Source organism: Trichoplusia ni, chromosome 20 (assembly GCF_003590095.1).
Source record: "Trichoplusia ni isolate ovarian cell line Hi5 chromosome 20, tn1, whole genome shotgun sequence".
Classification (NCBI taxonomy): Eukaryota; Metazoa; Arthropoda; class Insecta; order Lepidoptera; family Noctuidae; genus Trichoplusia; species Trichoplusia ni.
The window spans coordinates 6892290-6915032 of NC_039497.1; the positions used below are offsets into that span (position 1 = coordinate 6892290).

Here is a 22743-nt window from a genome sequence, read left to right on the forward strand (position 1 = left end):
ATGCATATCACGTAGGGCCATCTCTAGAAATTGAATGTTTGCCATGCCGCAAAGAAAAATCACCGCGCGTGATATCTTTCTTTGTAGCATATTATTTTCGGCGCATTGCCAGGTCATAAAATCTCCCATAGATTATAATTCCGGGGTTAAATTGGAATCTTGAACTTGAACTTGGCTTTGCGCTCGTGTAAGTTTGTTTGGTATGCAACCTTTTTACATAATGCAGTATTTTTATTATATTAGAAAAATAATGCAATGCCCATTATAGTATCCTATATCCCTTCGTCATTTTTAATCTCACAATATGACATCCTTTTAGGCTTAGCCATAGCGTTTCTTGAGGAGATTCTGAAGTCAGCTACAAAGACTTTATTTTGACATGTTTTTCAAAGCATCAATAAATTGCAGTTATTAATTAGAAACACGTGTACTACCTACTAAAAAAAAATAACGTTACTTCAGAATAAAAACTGTATAAGTCGTTTACAAGTATCATCGTCTCTTAAGCAATAAAATTAAATGTCCACTTTCTATGGAGGTAATTATTGTAGAGTCGTTTTCAAGATAATTTATAATGCTATAAAATGCAGTTAAACACATGGTTTAATTGTGGAAGAGAGATGTCATTCTATGTCGTCTAGAGTGCCATTTCGCTTCTGTAACTGCTAGTGTACTTCTTTATGAGGTGGTGCTAGCCCCCGTCAGACTTTTGCGAACAGTATGATTTCATCGCTCTTTTATTGCCTTCGAAGACTTAATTATTGTACAAGTACGAATAAAAATTGTAGTTGTTATTTCTATGAAAATAAGGAAGATATTACAAAAGAACATACAAATTTCAAACCTTAGTACGCTAAGAGTAAATTAATTGTATTAGATGCAAGGTCAAGCTCCCTCGGTGGGTCCTCACTTAATAGATGTAAATATATCTTAGACAAAGAACTGCAGGCTTTCTCACAAAAGTGGTTTGGCTCTTTTTGATTTCGTCCTGACATTGTACCGAACCGAATGAAGCTAATATCAGCGTTGTTAGCAGTCGTCAGGCGCAGTTCCAACATGTTTAACCCGACTCTAATGCTAATTACTGCATAATTAGCGCTAGTAAAGGTATTCACAATACCTACCCGATCTCAATTCGATTGGAAAAGATCTCCGAAACTTTCGAGATTATTCTTCATACATATTTGGTACAAACATTCGTCCGTACTCGAGCTCATTTAATCGGTAATTTATGTATTCAGTTACAAATTGCTGTAAACATAGGCCATGCATTAAATAGCTATAAAAGAAAGCTCCAGTGCCAACGTTTACACATGTCCCGTGCGACCAATACGTACGGTATGCTATTTCTGTACGACATTCTCTTGGCACCGTCTCGTCTATATTATTTTGATAGTCCCTTCAGATTCTTGAATGGAAATTTAACAATAACATTATGTAAGACTGTCTTGGCCTTTTCTTTGTATTGCTGTATACTTTGTATCTAAAAAATATAACAATTTTATTACCAGCCAGCGTTATTCATCGTTTACTGGATTTACACTAAAACGTGAAGCAAAGAGTTTTCACTTATTACGAAAAATCTAACATGGAATTTGAAAATTTAGTGCACTTGCACATAACAAAAAAAAATACGATAAAAAAAGTTAAATACTTTTACTCCATGTCAAGAACAACTAAGTAATGAAATTAATTTTGTTCGAATTTCGAATACAGTAGTATGGAGAAATGCATAAATGCATATGACTCTAATGACTCAGTATTATATAATCCATCAGCCCATACGGTAGACTGATTAGCCAATCAGACAGTAGATACAGTGACAGCTGAGGGTACATCATACGATCATTAAGATCTTCATATCTTTCTAGTGGACATGAGCATGTCACATGGAACTACTGCAAGTATAAGTCGGCCAGTCAAGAAAGACGGTTACGAGGTTAACCGGTGTGTTAATCACCGAGTGTTTTAACTAAACGTAACAGCAGACGTCACGTAAATAGTTCGTTTAGTAAATGGACTATTTTTGTTTTAAACGTTCTAATATCAATTTTTCAAGGAGATATTTTTAGAAGGATAAGTGAATTAATAACTTTTTGTAATAGAGTATATAAAGATTTTTTTCCTCTTAAATTGGTTATTAACAGAAAAAAATATTGTGTACATCATCGGACTATTAGAGTAATGAACATAAACCCTTATATCACTGTTATACTTAAACAGACAAAACAAAAAGGGATATTGAATTATATCAGTAGTTAGATCATAGGTCAAGCTACATACCAATGCCCACATTATGCGTAAAATTCTTCAAGACGGGAGCTTGAACAACAAATCCTTTTTTGCCTTCAACCCTAGTATATAGGGGATATGTCGAATTTCCACCGATTAAGAACACCCTGGACTCGCAAATATTCTGCAGAACTTTTGCTGGAATGTAACATAACCTTGTCTATAAGATGAAACGAGAAAGTGAACCGATCACTTTCCAACATTTTACACGGTTATAAGAATTATACAATCTATGCACGTAATATACCTAACTGGTTGACCTACAGATTCATAGTAATGACGAATCAATAGTTTTAATTATTATTAATACATAAAACATTGTCGATTGTTTCCGCGCTACTGCAGTACCATACCTCAATTGTTTTTATTGGCATAATGTTTGCAATCCATCGTCATTGACACTGCATCAGCCACAATTGCCAGTCTGATTAAAAAAAAGATTTGACAGATGCGATTGTCATTTTGCTGGCGCCAAAATATTTGTCAATTTTAAGTGTCGAATCAGAACCCTGAACAGATTATACCTAATTCCTGATTACGTAACGATAAAGCTAGCCGTTTATTGCCATTGAACCTAACTGATAAGCCTCATTAGAGGTCGCTGTGACCTGTATAGTTTCACAAAAACCTCAATTGCTATTAGTTGCGTGCCGGCAGCCAGTCAGTGCGGACGTGTTTTGTTCCATCTTTGTTTATATTCGGTTGCGATTTTTGTTAAGGTAATTTTTTATATTATTTTATTTTTATTATAAAGGTTATAAAATTACGTATTTTATTGAGATCTTTTTGTACATTTGTATGTAGTTCAAAGGAAAATATGACGCAGACTGTTTACGACCTTCGCTCATTAGTACCGTTTATCATTCAAAGTTATCTTATACACGAGAGACGAGTAATTGTAACTATAGTAATTACTTTACTAATTATATGTGCTATTGTAAGGTTTAAAAACTTTGTAAATCTAGGTAAATACCCGGCAATGGTGACACAATGAAACATGCGATAAATATTTTTGTAAAACGATAGTTAAGATAAAGCAAAAAAAAAATTGAGAAAAGTTATAAGTTATAGAGCTTAAAAATAGTAATTATTACCGTCGAAAACTTCAAACCGATTTTTAAGTGAACTGATTTATCAAAGTCAAATTAATTATTATAATATAAACAAATAGAAAAAGTGTTAATTAATTTCAATCTTATGTATTCAAATTACACAAATAAAATATTATTATTTAATATATTATCATCCGCGCAATGTCAATGCGCAGTCGCGGGGTCAAAGTCCGATGGAACCGGTTTTTAATTAAGTTACCGGTTTTAAGGTAAATACCGTTTTTTTTTAAATTTGAATAAAGATAAAAATAAGACCAGCAATATTAGGGACGTTTGGATTTTTTAACCAGCACTAACTATTTAAGATATTATTCTTCATAACTATGAACTAAACTAAACTAATATTTACATTTTGAAAGCTATATAATATAAAAAGAAAAATATGCATTATTTACAAAGCGTCAAAAAAGATATCCTCATCCCTGCCAAAGTCGGGAAACGTGCCCAGAAGGCTGGCTGCATTGCCACGTTGTATGGCAATGCTAATTCTTTGGGCAAAATATAGACCTTGTTTTTTATTCGTGGCCGGTCTCTTGTATAGATAATGTAACAATATTATAGTGTGGATCACCGCGCTTGCTTACATAATATTTTGGTAGACAATTCCGGATAAAAATTTTGGTATTCAGATTTTATTTCATTTTTTTTTATCAACGGACCTTAATCTTGACAATTCAACCTATTTTCTTACATTACATTAGTGTGTATAAGTGTGCTTTATTAGAAACGCTTTTCGTTTCAGTACGATTCCATGAGTAATGAACTTTTCTGTTAGGTAATGTGAACGGCATTGAGATAATTTGTAACAATTAGGCAAATTTTCTTGAATTAAAAATTTTCTTTTGAATAGTATTGCTGTCGATTTTTCAGTGACAGTTTTAAAATATAGTTAGGGTGAAAAGCACGGTTAAATTGCAAGAAACAAAAATAAAAATTATTCTATTAAATTAATTTGCTTTATTTTGCACAATATGATAAATATTTATCCAACAATCGGACACAAAATATTATGTATCATACCTAGGTAATCTTTAACGAAAGCAATGAGCTTATTATAATTGTCAACTGAAAGCAGAAAAATACAAAGGTACCACAGAGTATCACAGTATTAAAAAAAAACTAAAAAAATAAACAGAACATCATGTGACTCGTAATACTTATTTGCATAACATCAACACTCAGGTAGGGGTCAACGCCCGGCATTGGCTCACGCGTTGCCAAACAACCACACCTATCAGATTCATAAACTTTATCTTTTACGACATTACGATTCCTGAGATCCAACGCATGTATCCGAGTCACAATCCTCGTAGCTCTTTCTGACGAATCCCATAAATGTATGAAACTGACAAGTCAAATTCACGTCACTAGTCAAAGAGGAATGTCATACACATACATTTTAAATTGTTCGAAACGGGAACACACAGGCAAAATTATTTAGAATAGAAACTTCCAACTCATGGGGTGTTGGAGGTTCTATTCTAATTCTGTCTAGGTCTTAATATACATAATAAAATAACTGACAACCTTAGTTCCACCCATGACTGAGCCTGGTAAAGGAAATAAGTGATTTTTTTTTATGCTTGCATCATACTTAAAATGTAGTTTAAGGTTGGTTAATGCCCGTTACTATTTACATTAGTAGCTATACACTTACTTTAAGTTACTAATACTTCTAAGTACAACCGCGTAGCTTTATAACTTGCCTTTGCCAGAGAGAGACATCGTATTTATAAAATATCTGCTTACACATGTCCCACTGCCGGGCATAGGCCTTTCCCCTTATAGGGAAGTTTTGAGCATTGATCTCCACGCTAGCATACTGCAGATTGGTGATGTCAGATTCTCATATTTGGAATCCAGGTTTTGTCACGGTGTTTTCTTTTTCCTTTTGTCAGTACCTTCGTCAGAGCATTAATTAAGGAAGTAAATATTACTTAGCAGAAGCCTGCGTGTTTGCCTGCGTGGTGAAATCAGGGAACGGCTAACTATTTCTTGGAATCGGTCTGTCCTAAAAAAATAAAAATAAAGTAATCCTACCAAAATGATACCAATTAAGTACTTTAAAAGAACTCCACTTACAAAATATTTCTTACGTGTGGCCCAAACCATTTGCATCATAGCGCTGATAAACAAATCTTATTTCGTGATGAAAATATGTAAACAGCTGATAGGAGCCGTTCGTGTACGTGTGCCGTTGCGACAGAACTTGTTTTTTTACTTTATTATCATTCGGCATTTCATACACATTGTGTTTATTTTCTTTAAATATCATTGATGCGCGGCCGCTGACGTCAGTTCAACTCGCGATCCCGCCGCGTCTGCTAATGATTAAGGACTCCGGTTGGGTCCGAAACTAGTCGGGCCACCTCGATAAATACGCGTGTGTAAACCGTTACATCATTTAATAATGAATCAGCCTATCGATAGTTATTATAAAAATATCATTGAGAATTTATGTTAGGTGCTACTTTTAACTCCGGACTGTAAATAAACTTTCCATACTTGATTTACTTAGTCTTTTAAAGCCTATTAAGGTTTCAGAATGTCCCTGATTTATGGGTTTATGTCTAGACTGAAACGGTATTAGCCATATTAGAAAGATTACGCCATTCCAGTATTGATCGGTCTAGTCGTTTACCCAGTGTTGTGTGCTGAACAAACAAATCGGTGTTGCTCTTTACTTATGAGATTAGAACCTAGATATATAGAAAAACCTCTACATTTCATTCAACGTATACAATATTTTTATGGTCTACATGAATTAGTGTTTAATGATGTGATTGTGATGATCATAATGAATGTGAATTAGTGCCATTTTTATGTATCTTCGTATTATGAAGACTTTGTGACTAAAAAATAATGTTCGAAGGTCTGACTTACGTATTTACAATAAATCTAAATCCGCATGCCCAGGCATGCGAACAAACAGATGTGCCTCAGTAACGTGTTAACCCTTTACGTGAAAATCTAATAATTGAAAGTCGGACATACATAATTACCTATACAAATTGTCAAAAGACAAAAATACATCATCTGTAAAAAAGCGGTTCATTGGATACCTACAGCCTGATAAAATTCAGACAGATCAAAAGAGTCCAGATTTATCCTTGGTATAGACCAGTAACAAAAAACCATTAAAACAATACTATGTTACAAATGCAATACTGTTTTAAAAGAACGTTTTGCATAAAATACTCGAGTTGTTGCTCTGAAAACCTTGAGAAGTCTAAAGTCCAAGGTCAAAAGCTAAATGCGTGTTAGTAATGTCAATGGCAACTTTTGTTTGACACTATTTGTATTTATGGTGATGGTTATACTTTGGAATACGCCACACATGTTTGAAATACTAAGCCATCGTCACTTTGCAGTCATTATGTTCATTTTGAGGAGAATCGACCAATGCTTTTATAACATTTTATCATTATCCGCCTTTATCCTCCCACTGCTGGGCGTAGGCCTCCCCTATCTCGTGCCAATTTCTACGGTCCTGTGCCAGCTTCATCCAGACTCAACCCGAGACCTTTATTATTTCATCGACCCATCTTGCTCCCGGACGACGGTCGCTTCTTTTGCCTTGTCTTGGCCACCATTTTGTCACCGCATTAGTCCCTTATTGCCTGTACCTTATTTGCACTCTACAATGAATTAATTTTCTCTTTCCTACTTATACCTATTTAAGCTTTTACAGTTCTAGGCTCCTCCCTGCCAGTAAAGCAGTATAAGCCTGCGCTCAGGTTAATTATGCAGTAAAACAGGTTCATTACCGAAGTCAATATAAGTTTTCTTCAGGAAATGAGAATCCTCAAAGGAAACAGCTCTGCAATTCAAGATACATTTATACGCTTATAGTTAGGACTTAAAACTCTTCCTGAGAGGGACGGAAAATCTATATAAATTGAGATCTACATCAGACGAACGAATGAATGCTCATTTTCCTTTAAATTCTATTAGTGTATAAAGACACAGATCTTTCGTGAATTCCTTTAATTTAAAAGATCAACGAAGAATGATCTTGTTCTGGTTGATCCTTGTTCGTTTGGTCAAAAACATCCTTTAGAAAAAGAAAATGCTTCAAGATCTCAACTTGTACCTCTTAATTATAAAGCAGAGGAAATTGACTAGTCTATTTTAACCTCATAGTAGGAAAAATACAATTCGATCTTGATCTAAGCAATCTAAAGTTGGTAGGTAGTCGAACGCACATTTATAAGATGATCGTAATAGCCAAAGACATTATAGAGGCACTATAAACAGATAACTCACATTAAATGATAAGAGAAGAATATCTTTTGTGTTGTAAATGACAAAATGATTATATTTTTATGGTTTTGATTGTGGAGACATGTCACTATAATATGCTTTGATATCAAGTAGGTACACGGGGAACAAGACGAGGTGGCCTTGCGGTTGTATGCACCAGGTATAGCTTTGATCCCAACGCAGGCAAAGTAGCAATTTATGGAACGTCGAAAATGGATACCGGATCACCAGATAGTTTGGCCTGTATCAATTTCTCTCCTGTTCCAATTTGTTTACCAAAAATCTTATGTAAAAGTGATGAAATCTGACGTACCTAAATCAAAATTCAGGGTCACGAAAGACATTTTTACGCGAGAAGCTTGAAATGCCGATAACCAGGCTTACCAAAAAGTTTCATAACTCGCTGATGGGTATTTGCTCCAAGTAAAACACTGGAACATTCGCTGCATCCGGTTTGACTGGCTTACCTGGCAATGTAAGTACCAGGAGTACATACAATTATGACCTACTTACCTATTTTCAATCACCACATTGTCATTAAAAGAAACCTACCAACTTTGAATCTATTATGAATTGTATCGAGTAAATAATTCTGTGAATCCTTATATAACAATGATTGATTTGTTTCAATTCCAAAACAATCGTAGGAAGCCTGAACAATGCTGTTACGTACAGACGACAAAGAAAGTCCATGAAAAATGTCGGATATCAGACAGTCTAATGTAGTGAGGTTAAATTAAATATGTTGAAGTGATGATATAGCCTATCAACAGCATAAATGATTTCTTTCCACTTTTGCAAACCGCCACAAAAAGGCCTGACTGGTATTTTTAAAAGCAATATTATTTGTTATTAAAGCTTTCTACATAGTTCGCTCTCTTTCATAAATATAATTATTATTAATTTGAACGTTGGTGATAGGCCCTTGCTAACCCTTTCAATATTGAGGTTCAGTAATAATGTATTGAAATCCAAGGCTTTTTATTCCAATCCGTGCTAAAATGTAAAGTTCCGTCATCGTTTACGGACTTAATTTGCCGACTGTACTAAACACGTCGTTAAGCAGACCATAAAAACACAATTATTTGTGTATTCGAGTTTATTGGACTGTGATAAGAAAACAGGATTTAAGATTAAGCTGATGACGTGGTGGTCCGGTGGCGTTATGATTAAGAGTGATAGATATAAACATTTGTCATAATGTTCTGGTACCGTTATAAATAAATTTTATGAACACAATCTGATTTATAAGACCCAATAATCACCAAAACCAAGTTAGTATATTTATATGAATCATCTAAATGTTTCCTTCTATTTCTGAAATTCGGATTTTTGCTGTTGTGGAAGCAAGACGGCAACTACTCCTTATAGAGTGCTGTCACACTCTTTTATTGGTCCAATGTACTTTCCTTGAAAACTTATTAATTCGATTCGGCAGTTACATATTCTCCATTGACATTTGTTGCTGAATTGTACTGATAGTGTACCTGCAAATTGCCGATATGTGTTGGGTTTCTGTCGCTGATGTGGCCCCGGTAATCATCTTAAATGTTCACTAATCTAATCTACTATGTCATGGTTATATCAGTGCTAAGCTTTATTGCACCATCAGTTTTTACTGCCAATTACTAAAGTTATTATATAGCCCGCTGCTAAGCTTACACCCGTAACATTACTTGATAAACTATAAGTGTAAGTGATAAGTTTCGTTAAATAACAAAGTCTTTTTACAAAAAAAAACCCGGACTGATTGAAAACCTTCCCCTTTCCGATGTCGGTTAACAAAAGAAACTTTTGTAAATAGTTAATTCAACGGTAAAATTTAAACCATAGTAATATTTTACTAACCAACTAATAACCGATTAAAAAATGTTTTAGACACAAACAGGCTTTATTACATGGTTTACTCACCTCTAGTTATTAATCTACATAATTATGCGCTCATACAAAAACATAAGTCTTGTATGTCACATCTACACGTGATTGTCATTCAAATGTGTAGACAGCCATTGAAGTGTAAAACCTCTGTGGTGAATTCTTGCGATTCTCAGTTCGAAAATTACTGACTTAATCTGTGGTTTATGTCAATTACATTGGCGCCAAAACAAGACGGCCAAGTTTTTCTTTTATTCAAATTCGTATCAAGCATTTTTGCATCATTACTTTAATGGATGTAGTTGTCATGTTCCAAAATTTTAACAGCCTTTATTACCCCTATCATGCACATATGTATACTTTTCTGTAAATCGTCTATTCTTTTAAAAACGCTTATTATATAAGTTTGAAAAAATATGTAATGCTGTTTCATGCACCGAATACACGCTCAAGATGATACCTATAGCTGGTATAGATCTCCAAGTCAAACTCCAAGCCAGTGTGCCACAAACAGTTGTGTAATTGTGTATGTGACTTGAATGTTTGTGTAACCCCCCGAGACATAAGGATTAAATTCCCTAGTGCGGGACTGATTTTGATATATAAGAACAAGTTATATTTACAAATTTATTTGACGCATTATCTTATCGACCAATTTTCAACCCAAATTGACGTTAAAAGTCCAAGTGTTGGTAAACACGGATATCACAAAAAAGGCTGGGTTATCTGACAGAATATGTCATGCTTGTGTGTAGCGTTCACTTTTTATCATATTGACGTTTTTTGGACAGTTCTTACAACTAAATTATAGTGTAGGCGAATGGCATGCAGACGCTGACAGAATACTTAATAAAAAAATAAAATAGTCAAACATGTTTATTTAAAAAAAAAAAAGACTACACTTTCCAGATCAAACATTTTAGAAGAACTCTTTATTGGTTTAGCTAAAACATGTTTTATCATTATAACAGCTAGTTAAATAAGTTTATTTATTAAGATATTTATGAGTTTAAAACTCTTTTTGCAAATTTTTCGTATGTTTCTGTACTGCATTTATTACTAGTTTTACAGTTTATGGACCTTCAGATACGTAACTTTTGCGATGAATCCGTTTGACCTCCTCCGATCATTCCTCATTCTTATTTTTTTTCCCCTACAAGCATGCATTAGACCGAACATTGTACAAATTCAGTCAGTATAGTACCTAGGTAATGGCCATGATTGTAATAATGATCATGATTGCAACCGTCACGAACTCATAAAACATTAGTGCAAGGAAATCTAATATACTCAATACAACAACAGCGTATCGTTGAGTGTACAAATAGCTCAACCTTTTTTTGCAACCTGTTGTATAACCTGTTGTATAATTAATTGCTTACACGACTGTTCAGAAACAGGACTGTATTGTCTTCAGACCTTTTTTTTCCGGGGTGAAACGCTAATGTCTTCAACCCACGTCGAGGGCACGGCGTGGTTATATGTCGGACTTCCACCGACTAAAAACACCCCGGGCCCCTTCTACTGCTTTAGCCAGAGTCACGGGATCGCTCGCGCATACTATTGTCTTCAGACCTACTAATAGCCTAAAGCTACGAGTATGTTATTGCAATTGTGGAAGGTTTAAGGGGTTTAAGTGTTTAAGGGTTTGTTGTAGGCATTTTAACTGTGGTCAGGATGTATTTGAGTTTCGTCAATCCACCATAAATTACAAGGACTGCAGGTCATAAAAAATATATTACGTCTACAAGCTACAAGGACTTTTCCTATTTGAGGCAAAAAACAAACCAATAACGCATTTTTTCAGGTCAATGAAAAAAAGTAATGTCGTTACTGAATGTTTTTATATTCTTGTTCGATTTTTACTCGTTATTTTCTACGCCCTCCGGTTTTATAAAACCATGTCATCTAATATAAAAAAATCCGGTAAGGAGTTTACCGATTTTTCGCAAATTTTATATGCGTATTCAGTATGTCTGAGAATCGACTTACATCTATTTTTCATACCCCTAAGTGATAAGTTGCTCACAATAAAAAAACAAAATATTTTTTGGACGAAATTGTTTGTTTTTATTTTTTTTATAATGTGGCATTAAAAATACATACAACTAGAAAAATAAAATATTCGCCAAAACAACGTTTGCTGGGTCAGCTAGTATACAATAAATGTGTCAAAATCTTTGTTTGAAATAAAAAAAGTGTCTTGAAATCATCCTATTGTGTACCTAATACTTTTATTGCATTAAACCATGCATTTTACATTACATTTACGTTACACAAATTCAATTCACTGTTTATTATAGAACTAAACCGGAACGGAACGCATTACATCTGAAATTAGATTTATTAGACATTGCTGAAAAATAAAATATACATATAAAGCAATAAAATTGAAGACAGGCTTAAGACTATGTTGCTTTAATTTATAGTGATAATAAAGACTAGCAGTGGATAAAAAGGGCACATAATAAGCACCTATTAAAGTAAGAGTTAACGTATTCAAAATCGTTGGAGAGTGGTATCTCTCTTGCCTCATCATCATCATCCACAGCCTTTATCCTCCCACTGCTGGGCATAGGCCTCCCCTTTCTCGTGCCAATTTCTACGGTCCTGTGCTAGCCTCATCCAGACTCGACCCGAGACCTTTATTATGTCATCGACCCATCTTCTTCTCTTGCCTAGCTAGTACTATTTTTGTAGCAACTTTCGTGATGATGATACTTAGGTACTTAAAAGACGATGCACTTTTTCTTACTCAATATAAATCGTCATAGACTTCTTTTCGGCGTGGAAACGCTGTCGCATACTACCGCGAGAAGAAGACGGTTTACTTAGCTCAACTCGCGATCCTGCCGCCGCGTCATGATCCGTTGGGTCCAAAACCAGCTGGAAAATCCCGATAAATACGCGTGGGAAAACTTTTCCACTTTTACATAAAAAAAAGAAATTGTGAAGTTTAGTTTTGAAGTTGTGGTAAAGAGGCGCTCTTCGCTGTGGGCAGGCTAAAATTTAAATTATTTTTATGAAATCCGGTGAAAATTCCCATGCAATATCATTCATGACTCTGACGTGACTCCAATATCGCTCGCTTCAGTAACGCAATACGTTTGAGGTTAAAGGTTAGAACTGCATGCATAATATACAAGTTAATATGTAATCTGATAACGAGTTGATAACATATTTCCCTGTTGTGAAGTTAGTTACTGTGAGATAACTGTTGTTTCTAATTCGTAGGTACTTTCCTAATTTCATGCTTGACTTCAATTTTAGAAATAAGGTAAATAAAAATTACGTCCTAATATTAATTGATCCGCATCAAAAAGATAGGAGCGGAATTTTATTATCATTGCTGTCTGTCCGTTTATCACCGTAATGAACCGATCTAACTGAACAGTTAAGGTTGCAAATTGTGGTCCTTTACTGAACCGGTTTTATTGAAATTTCTGCTGCCTATTACGCGCCTTTGTAATGTACTTATAAAACATAAACACAAAGAAAACTTAATCGACTTTTCCGTGTCGTTTTTCCAAACTTCAATTCTATTACAAACATACTGAATCTATTTACCAATGACCTAAGAATTTCTTGAGCAAATATTTTCCAATTACGAATATTATCGTGTCGGGTCTATTATAAGGTGTCACACAGGTTGATACCGGCCAGTTGTTTGTTTATTACAATCAAGTGACGATTTTATCACCTCTCATATCTCGACGACCGATTATAAGGCTTATGTAGTATCTGAAAATGATTATTAATATCCAAATCATTGTATAATACGTTTATTGTACTTAATAGGTGTGTATTTGACATGCGTTGCTAAATAATCGGAATACAAATTAAATTCCTCTTTTGTTACGAAAAATGTGTATGGAAACTATTGTTGTGCAGACTATAAATAAATGGAAAATGAGACTTCAATTAGGTCCTATTACATACTATAGCGTTATGTATGGCGTCTGTCATATGACGTTTAACAATGTATTTAGCTAGACATAGGTGTGGACAAGACTTACGTTCAACAGGGTCTTGATCTAAAGGGGAATCTTTCAAAATATCTCCATCCTGATAATCAGAATCACCAAAAAATGATTTTTTTTTACATATAACTTAAAAATAAAACATCCCAAAATTACGATGACTAAAAACAGATACTGTTAAAAAACTAGCATTTTTCTTAAAGTTAATCTGATTGATTGTCTATGGTTCCGAAACGAATCTGCTGTCATGCAGTTGCTTCTAAAACCTTATTTTAAACTGCATAATATAGTATTATGTCAAAAAAATCACTCCATTGTTTTTTTTCTACACAGATATGGCAAATCAATTAAAAAAAAACAGCCTACACAGCCTATTGTTTTTAATTACTAATTATTTGCAAGAGTTATCGATAACAAGCTGAAAATCTATTGAAATACTTCACAGTAAATTAAAACACTCGATACAAACTATTTGAACTTAATTGATATCACGGCAGCAGATGTAACCATCGGCTCATTTGTTCTAAGCGAGAAATACGTGCAAGTTGCAATCCATTGCGGGGCCGCGTAGCATTGATATCAATAGTTACATACCCTCGCCGGCAATGTATCATAACTTTCGATGTTCCTCATCTGTAAACGAGCCTTTACTCTGACTTGATGGACTTGTTTATAATAGAATTAAATAAACTAAACCGTACGTTATCCAAAGGCGTTCCACATCGCAATGTCAATCCGGTCGTTTCGGTCATTTGTGATACCAATAGATGGAACAGATTAGTATTATTTTAAATTAATTATTGAGGAATTTTATAATATTTACGTGTATTAAAAAATAATATACAGAGTTCTATTGCCTATTTGATGCTTGGTGTTATAAATAATGCACAGTACGCACTGCCCACGACATACCTACGTTAAAAAAGTCGTATTTTTTGTTTAATTAAAATAAAATATATTTTAAGTGCCACCTTTCAAAGTGATATTATTACAGTTGTGAAACTGTGACAGCAGACTGCAATGCGTTTTCTCTTCGATAATTGCAATTATATTAAAGGCAGCCTCCCGTTTACAAAAGAGAACACATTCAATTCAATTCGTAATCTCTGACTCCATCAACCAAGTATTTGCGTACTTACTTAATTACTTAAGACTGCTCATTATAAAAATCAAGAGCCGTAACTGTATAAGAATTTCCAAACGATGTAATTACCAAGGAGGCGCCTTAAAACCGCAGAACACAACACACAACTCCCGTGGGTTCAATAACCTTATATTGTCAAAATTTCGAGTCGGTAACAGCTTCAAAAATGCGTGTTAATTAAACTCCTTAGTAAGTCTAACATGTTCCTAAGAACGTGTAAATATTTTGTTCCAACGGCAGAACTCGCTTACATTAGCAGCTTTGATAAAATTACATGTTTAGAAGCAACGTATGTACACAATAGCTATAGAATAGAAGTACACATAGGTCCAATAGGTTCGGTTGCCATCTTTATTTTGAAAATCAGCACAAGACTTGTAAGAACCCCGGATTTTAGAGTCCAAAAGGAGTCCAAGGGACATACCCAGTGCTGTATTATCCATAAGGCACTGTAGGCCTAGGGGCCCACTATGACCAGGGGCCCACCACTATGACTAGGGACCCAACAATCCAGATGAAATAAAAAAAAAATAAACCAAGGGGCCCCACTCATTAGTTGCCTCGGGGCCCCTGGGCCCCTAGATCCGGCCCTGGACGTACCCCGGATGCCTTCAACTAGGACAAATCCACGAAAACAAGGACGGATGGCAACCCTATCAATGTGAAAAAATGGGTTTATTCGTATACTCACCGTACCGTGTATATTCTGCGAATAAAAGGTATGGAAAAATAAAGAAAACGGGTCCACCTATCAAACTACTTATATCGGTTATAAGTCACCGAAAATTGTGTTTGTACATCGTTTGTCCAAGCCTTAGTAAAAACAGCATTGGAGTCAAAGAAATCATGTTTGTGTTGTCGAACACGTAAACTATGACGTTTGTACTCTGTAGCGTAAAATAGTGCTACATTTTGTGATCAATGACCTTTATTGATTTGGTAAAGCCAGGCTTTTCATGAGGTTTTCTACCGCAAAGCATAGTTATACAGGCTTACGGAACTAGGAGTTATGATGCTCGCTAAACTTGTATTTTAGTTAGACTTTCCTTCTTTTGTAGCGTACAATCCACTGTGATTTTACAAAACAAGAACAATATAATAAAGTGTGCATTCCAACAAGTATGAATAAAGCACAGATTATAATAACCAGAATTAACATATTAGTTTTTATCCTGATTTTATGTCCTGTGGAATATTCGCAACCACACCTAGTATTACATGAAATGGCGCTCTGGGCAGTAATGAAAACAGACCGTAAAAAATAGGGCATTCTGGCTACATAGAGCAAAAACCCCGTTTCCAGCAAAGGACTGCGATAGATTAAACCGCTGGTCTTTATCGTCCACATCTAAATAACCTTTGCACAATATATTATGTAAACAAAATATACTTGTCCACGTGTATCACTCAGTAAATTTATAGCGTTTAAACCCAATTAACTCTTGTTGAAGTTGGCATTGCTACTTATGAATATGAAGTGCAATTTGTATATGTATGTAGAACTATTATTACGTGCACTTGAACTGATATCAAGTAGTTATAGTAGACGCGCTGTCTGTTGTTCAAGGATTACCGAATTCGTTTTTATGATGTACCTACGAATAAAAGTCAGTTCTCACTAATAAAATTGTTGCAAGATAGTCCCGACGCATAAGGGTGTTATAAGTTTGTCATGTCTGTCAGTGGCATCATAGATCCCGAATAGATTGGAGCGTATGCTCTTATACCAAAACCAGTTCAGATTCAATAGAGCAAAGAAATAAATATTACTGTCAAATTTTCTAGTTTTTGTCCCTTTTTTGTAGACATAAGTATCTCAATGTCTGTTTTACATTAACAATATGTATAATTTAAAAAAGAAATATTTATGTATCGAATTTATCTTATACGGGGTGTATGGATACATTTGCGGAGTACACCGCAATGTACAAACTTAATTAAAAACCCTCTCTTGGAAATAATTAACTATTTAAATAAATGTAATTCAAAGGTAAATCTCAGTACCGGTGAACGACTAGTATATAGAGGTCGTTGGACTTAGTGCAAGATTACTTAGCCGCCTACTACCAACACCTAAAGTAAGTCTGTTGCGGTTGTGGGAGCGTGACAGCGTAATACGTAGAGCGGCGTCTCTTTCCCACAACGGCGGCCGTAGGTACTTACTTGAAAAATTAGTGGTAGGTTCGAACTTCTAAAATCAGTGGTCACGGAAAGGTGACTTATGTCGATTCAAAGGTAAAACACTGCTTGAGGTTATTGCAAAGTTCAAACGAAATTGCTCTATTTTTAATAGAATTTTAATATAAAAGGTTGCTTTATTTGGAAAAGGATTTGGACGACGCAACAAAAATAAAAGTTAATAATTTAATCTATTTAAAATATTTAAGTATTTATACTTAGTTTGTAATACTATGAGCAAAGCGCCTAAAAAAATAATTCAAGGGTGTGAAAAGGCTCGTCGCCTACCTACAGACCTCTTTAAAGCTCTGCCCGGGCCCCAAACCCGCTATTTACAATAACCAATGGATGAATGGCAAAATGCTTTGGAGGCTAAATACTAAGGACTTGGTATACATTTAATCCAATTTCCATTTTTTTATCGGCCCTTGTAAACAGCTGAATTGGGCTCCATGGATGTTTACTGAATTTTGCTTTATCCCTGTTTCTATATTGTTTCTTTTCTTTGTTCCAGATTTGATACCAAAACACGCCGAAAGCACGACTCGAAACGAAAATTAAAAAATCTAGTCAATAAATTGTTATTTGTTTATACAAAATTTACATAAAAATGATATAAGCAACTGTGTTACTAGAGTAGTCTAAGATTGTACTTATTTTATTCGATATTAAGTTTTAAATAAGTGTAAATATGCAGATATTGAAGGCACGTTTCGCTCTAAGAGCGTCAGCATCACAGTTCCAAGCATGGAGTACGGCCAAAGGACGTACTGCGTCTTCGGTAAGTCTATATTTTATTATATCTTTAATATCTGTGGAGTAGGAAGAGTCAGCAAAGAAGTTGGTTTCCCCCAAAAAGGGCCAGTATTTTTCAGTGACGTGTAGGAATTGGTTTTAAGAAGACCACTACGAGAAGAATACATTAGAAGTCGACTTGGTTATCAAACATATCAACCTTTAATTTATTAATGTAATGTATTTTGTACAGTTCTTTTAAATGTCGACCTTCGTTGCTGACTCTACTATTTAGAAAAATGCAGAAACAAGATTAGACACCAACGCTTATCTATTTAGTTATGATAATGAAACTATACTCTTTGATAGCCCTTGATTCTAAGTGGCGTAAACAGGATTATCAGTAAGGATTTTTTAGAGTTTTGTCCCAGCCGTGGAATAGGCGAAGGGCTAGAGACAAACTATAGGAAGTCCGAAGTAGGAAGATGATTGGAGATGTTTTCTGTACGACACAAATCACGTATTTGTTTCGAAGTATAGAGTATACTGCATACAGTCTACAACTAAATATCTAGGTAGTCAGAGATTCTGCTGCGCCCACTTTCCGGTTCAGTGCCCTGCAGACCATTAGTATGCTAACGAAGCCGTCATTTGCTGAACAAACTAAATTATAATTTAATAGTTAACTGTATTTTATGGGATATCATTGATTAAAAGGATGTATAGACATCTTCCCATATAGTGTCAGTAGGTAGTATTATACTGATAACCACACTTGCTGGCTTGCGGGTTACCAAATTCTGTCCAAATTCACGGCGGTTCAGGTTTAGTCAGTAAGAGTCTGACGCTATCCATTTCCTCCCCCGAGGGAGTGTATACACTACGTGCTCCGCCACGATTCCACAATTTCAATAATATTTCTTAAAGACGTGTTGGTAAGACTGAGATTTCAATATCAGAAATCTAGATTTCCTCACAATCACATGCAATTTTGAAGTTGTGTCAGTTTCCTATAAAAAAAACAAGATAGCAGTGCTTGACACAGTTCTAAAAGAAGTAAGTTGACAATGATTATCACTGATCTTATCATAAACATAGTATATAATCTTAGATTTTTGATAATAGCATTAAAAATATCTGCGTAACGATATATCAGCGAAAATCAAAACAACGCATAACAGATTAATTATAATTATCGATTTCATGAAACAGCAAAAAAACGGCTGAACGCTAATTGGCAAATAAATGACAAGCCTTCTTTCTAACCAGTCATAAACATTTTTCAATTAATTAACGTTGACGTCATTTAAAAATGATGTAAGAATTACCTTTCGGTGTCGTGCCTTCGATATAAGATAATATAATTTATAATACCCACTGGCGATAATAGTATAAGTCATAGTTGGTTCTAGGTTCGAATTTTGGCACTAACCAATGTCTTTTCAAATACATGTTATCATCATTCCCTGCTCATATCTTCTTTTATTGGGGTCGACGTAGGATTTCTTCTTCTTCCGAACCTTTCTATCTGAAGTCATCTCACACATAAATGTCCTTTCGAATACATGTACGTATTACAAACGGGCGGTTTAAACGCTGTCACAACATTATACAGCATCCATTCGAAAAGCAGACGGCAATAACCTCACAAGTCACCCAATTACAAACAGCTATTGTCTAATGCTAACTCACAAAACAAATGAAAACTGCAATCGCACAAAGAATTAAGAAACATTGATTTTTTTTTCGCTTGCCTTGTGTAGAAAACTGTTGGACTTAATTCTGCCTTTAAGGCTTTCTTCGACGTTTCGAACGGTTTAGGGTTTAATTCCCAAAGGACTAGTAATACTCATAATACTATTATTATTCATTCTCATTATTTTTATTACTTATTCAGTCCAGAACAGTTGAGGGTTTCCCAGGTTTCACCGCTAAACCAACAAATATTACCAAAAATTCAGATATCGTTAAATATTTCTGATTAATGTTCAGTTCTCATACAACAAACATGTTTTTTTGTCGTTTATACGGCTCCACTAGAACGCGAGTCTGACTCATACTAGATCGGTTTTTATTAGTAAAAACTCTAATTCTATTTTTAAACTCTTTTCTTAGTGTCAATACTGTAGAATTATTTATCAACTATTTATTATCAATTTATGACTACAGTTGACATACTTTCTATTATAGTTCTTCAAGGTCTAGACTAGACTCGCGTTAGGGTCAAGGTTAGGTCTTGGAAATCATTTCACCTAGGATCTATAAGACCCTTGACTTTATTACGTGCCAACACAAAGTGATGTCGCCGTTAAAAGTGGAATAAATGTATAATAAAAATGATGCAAATAAGAGGTACATATAAAGCATCTTTGGTGGTTATGGTCTATCTAATAAGATTAATACCGCAAATAAAGTCCACCCTTCGTCGCGAATGGAAAAATGGAGCGTCAGAATTTTTGGACCTTTTTGTACCAGGGCCTCTCTAACACTTTCCAACAGAACATGATTCCAAACCATTGCATTTTTTTCTCTCCTTATCATTATCGCATTTCTCTTACCAATCAAAATTAATATTACTAGGTACATTCATTGCAATATGAGTTTTTTAAATAATGATACACTTTTTTGTTTTTCGAAGAAATGTATAGAGTTATTTTGTTAAAAAATAAAATATCAACTATCTCATGTGTAGGACAATACAGCGATAAACACACTGAAGTAATCTTTGTTAAAATAACAAATACTGTTGCCTCGTGCCTCGCGTTATCATTATTCAAACAAATAAATCATCTTACATGGAAAACAATTCTTAACCACATCATGAAAATGAGTATTTATTCAATAAACACCATAGTTTTCTGTTCTGTCTTGAATTATGAGTCGGTTCCGAAACATGATTGTCAAAATATAGCTATTTTTAGTATTTGGCTTGTCATAAAGATAAACTTGTTAGTTAATCCTGGTTATAAACTGTTACTGTTACCAAAAATCTGTTTACCAAGTTTCATGTAAATCCGTTCAGTGGTTTTCGCGTGAGAGAGGAACAAGTATCCATACCTACATCCATACATACAAACTGCTTCTTTTACATTTGAAGTTTGCTTTTTATTATAATGCAATGTAGTTACCATCATCTTGATTCGATCTCTGTTAATTGCTAGTGCCGGTATTATAGGCCTTTACCGAACAATGAGATAATTAACTACAGACTGATATAATACTCCTTTATAATTTTATCTTTCTTATTAGATAAACTAAGACAAGACTTTTCTTTATTACGAAGTTCATTAACCTGATGTGACTAGAAATAATGTTTATTGCTAACTATATTTTAAGAGGCGTATGTAATTAGACATTATATTAGAATTGGAGAAACTCGTATTCTTTTCGATTTAATCGTTGACACTTTGGTGGCATGATTTGAATAATTTGGCGTGTCCCAAATAACGTTGAGAGATTTTTTTATCATTATTTTATTATCTCCATTTGAATCGGGATTTGAAGCAATGAAAGCCTGTATAGAGGTAAGACCATTGTAAGTTCCAATCCCGGCACACACGTAACATATTTACAAATTCATGTGCTTATTTCAAACGATGAAGATATATATATATATATATTTTTTTTTTTCTCTAGCCCACTGTGTCCCACTGCTGGGCAAAGGCCTATCCCAAAACCTTCCACGACTCTCTATTCTGGGCCGCATGGAACCAGCCTGCGCGGTAAGCGTTAAGGTCGTCTCGCCACCGCTTCCTAGGTCGCCTATAAGATATATATATATATTTTCATAATTTTTAATAAATAAAATATTGCTAACTATATTTTAAGAGGCGTATGTAATTAGACATTATATTAGAATTGGAGAAACTCGTATTCTTTTCGATTTAATCGTTGACACTTTGGTGGCATGATTTGAATAATTTGGCGTGTCCCAAATAACGTTGAGAGATTTTTTTATCATTATTTTATTATCTCCATTTGAATCGGGATTTGAAGCAATGAAAGCCTGTATAGAGGTAAGACCATTGTAAGTTCCAATCCCGGCACACACGTAACATATTTACAAATTCATGTGCTTATTTCAAACGATGAAGATATATATATATATTTTTTTTTTTTTCTCTAGCCCACTGTGTCCCACTGCTGGGCAAAGGCCTATCCCAAAACCTTCCACGACTCTCTATTCTGGGCCGCATGGAACCAGCCTGCGCGGTAAGCGTTAAGGTCGTCTCGCCACCGCTTCCTAGGTCGCCTATAAGATATATATATATATTTTCATAATTTTTAATAAATAAAATCAACATCGTAAGGAAACTATAATTATTTTCTAGGATGAGTTAAAAACTTCAAATTGGTTTAAACTCTGATACCAACACAACGACATCAAGTTAACAAAAAGAAGACCAGGATGTAATCAAAACACGTAAAAGCAAGCAATACAAAACATATAAACAACTAATCAATCATTACCAATTCATCCTATCAATTTAATTAAAATTCAGAAATATATCAGCCCAGCCTTCGAACGTACGACTGACTTTAAGGTACCTAAAAACGCTTCTCGAAATTAAACACTTATAAGAGGGAGATCCACCTCGTAGAGTGGCATCTCTCTTTCAAAACGGACACTTTATTGTTTATCATCAATAAAGTACACGCTGCTCTTATCTTATCGCACATTACATGGCTTATATGATTTAATATGATGATTATTTCTTTCTCTAGAAGTACCTATATATGCTATTTGTTTGGGTACTTAAAACGGTAAACAATGGTGCATCTTTCAGTTAAATAAAAGAAGAACGAAAACGTACACACTCCAAATAAAAACTACTAAACCAAACTTATGAAATTTCTATGGAACCAAATCACAGGTAATTCACGTTTAATGAAAAAACGATTAATCCAGTCCAAAGTAAACGTAATGTAACAAACATAAAAAAGCATTCGAATTGAGAACCTCCTCTTTTTGAAGTCAGATAAAAATAAAACGACACTCCCAAAACCGAAGAAGAAGAACGAATTTAACTGAAAACCATTATTTACAAACTCCTTAAATAATTTTAATATCACAAAGACTTGAATATCCTATAACTTCAATGTTCAGAATTCAATCAACGTTAATGGTTGCTTGCCTATTCCGATATGATAAAGTGTCCCTATC

The 22743-nt window shown here is 34.5% G+C and overlaps 1 protein-coding gene across 4 annotated transcripts in view; it reads left to right on the forward strand.

Moving 5' to 3' along the window:
* LOC113503833 (pyruvate carboxylase, mitochondrial) overlaps nucleotides 1-22743 on the forward strand; it is a 39940-nt gene that overhangs the window by 2081 nt on the left and 15116 nt on the right. For 3 of the 4 annotated variants that reach the window (XM_026885936.1, XM_026885932.1, XM_026885935.1), the window contains exon 2: nucleotides 17359-17625. In XM_026885936.1, coding sequence (XP_026741737.1) covers nucleotides 17536-17625 — 90 coding nt within the window. In that variant the 5' untranslated portion in view covers nucleotides 17359-17535. Of the gene's footprint in view, nucleotides 1-2920; nucleotides 3012-17358; nucleotides 17626-22743 lie in introns of those variants that run through there. The other variant, XM_026885933.1, reaches the window with a different exon arrangement.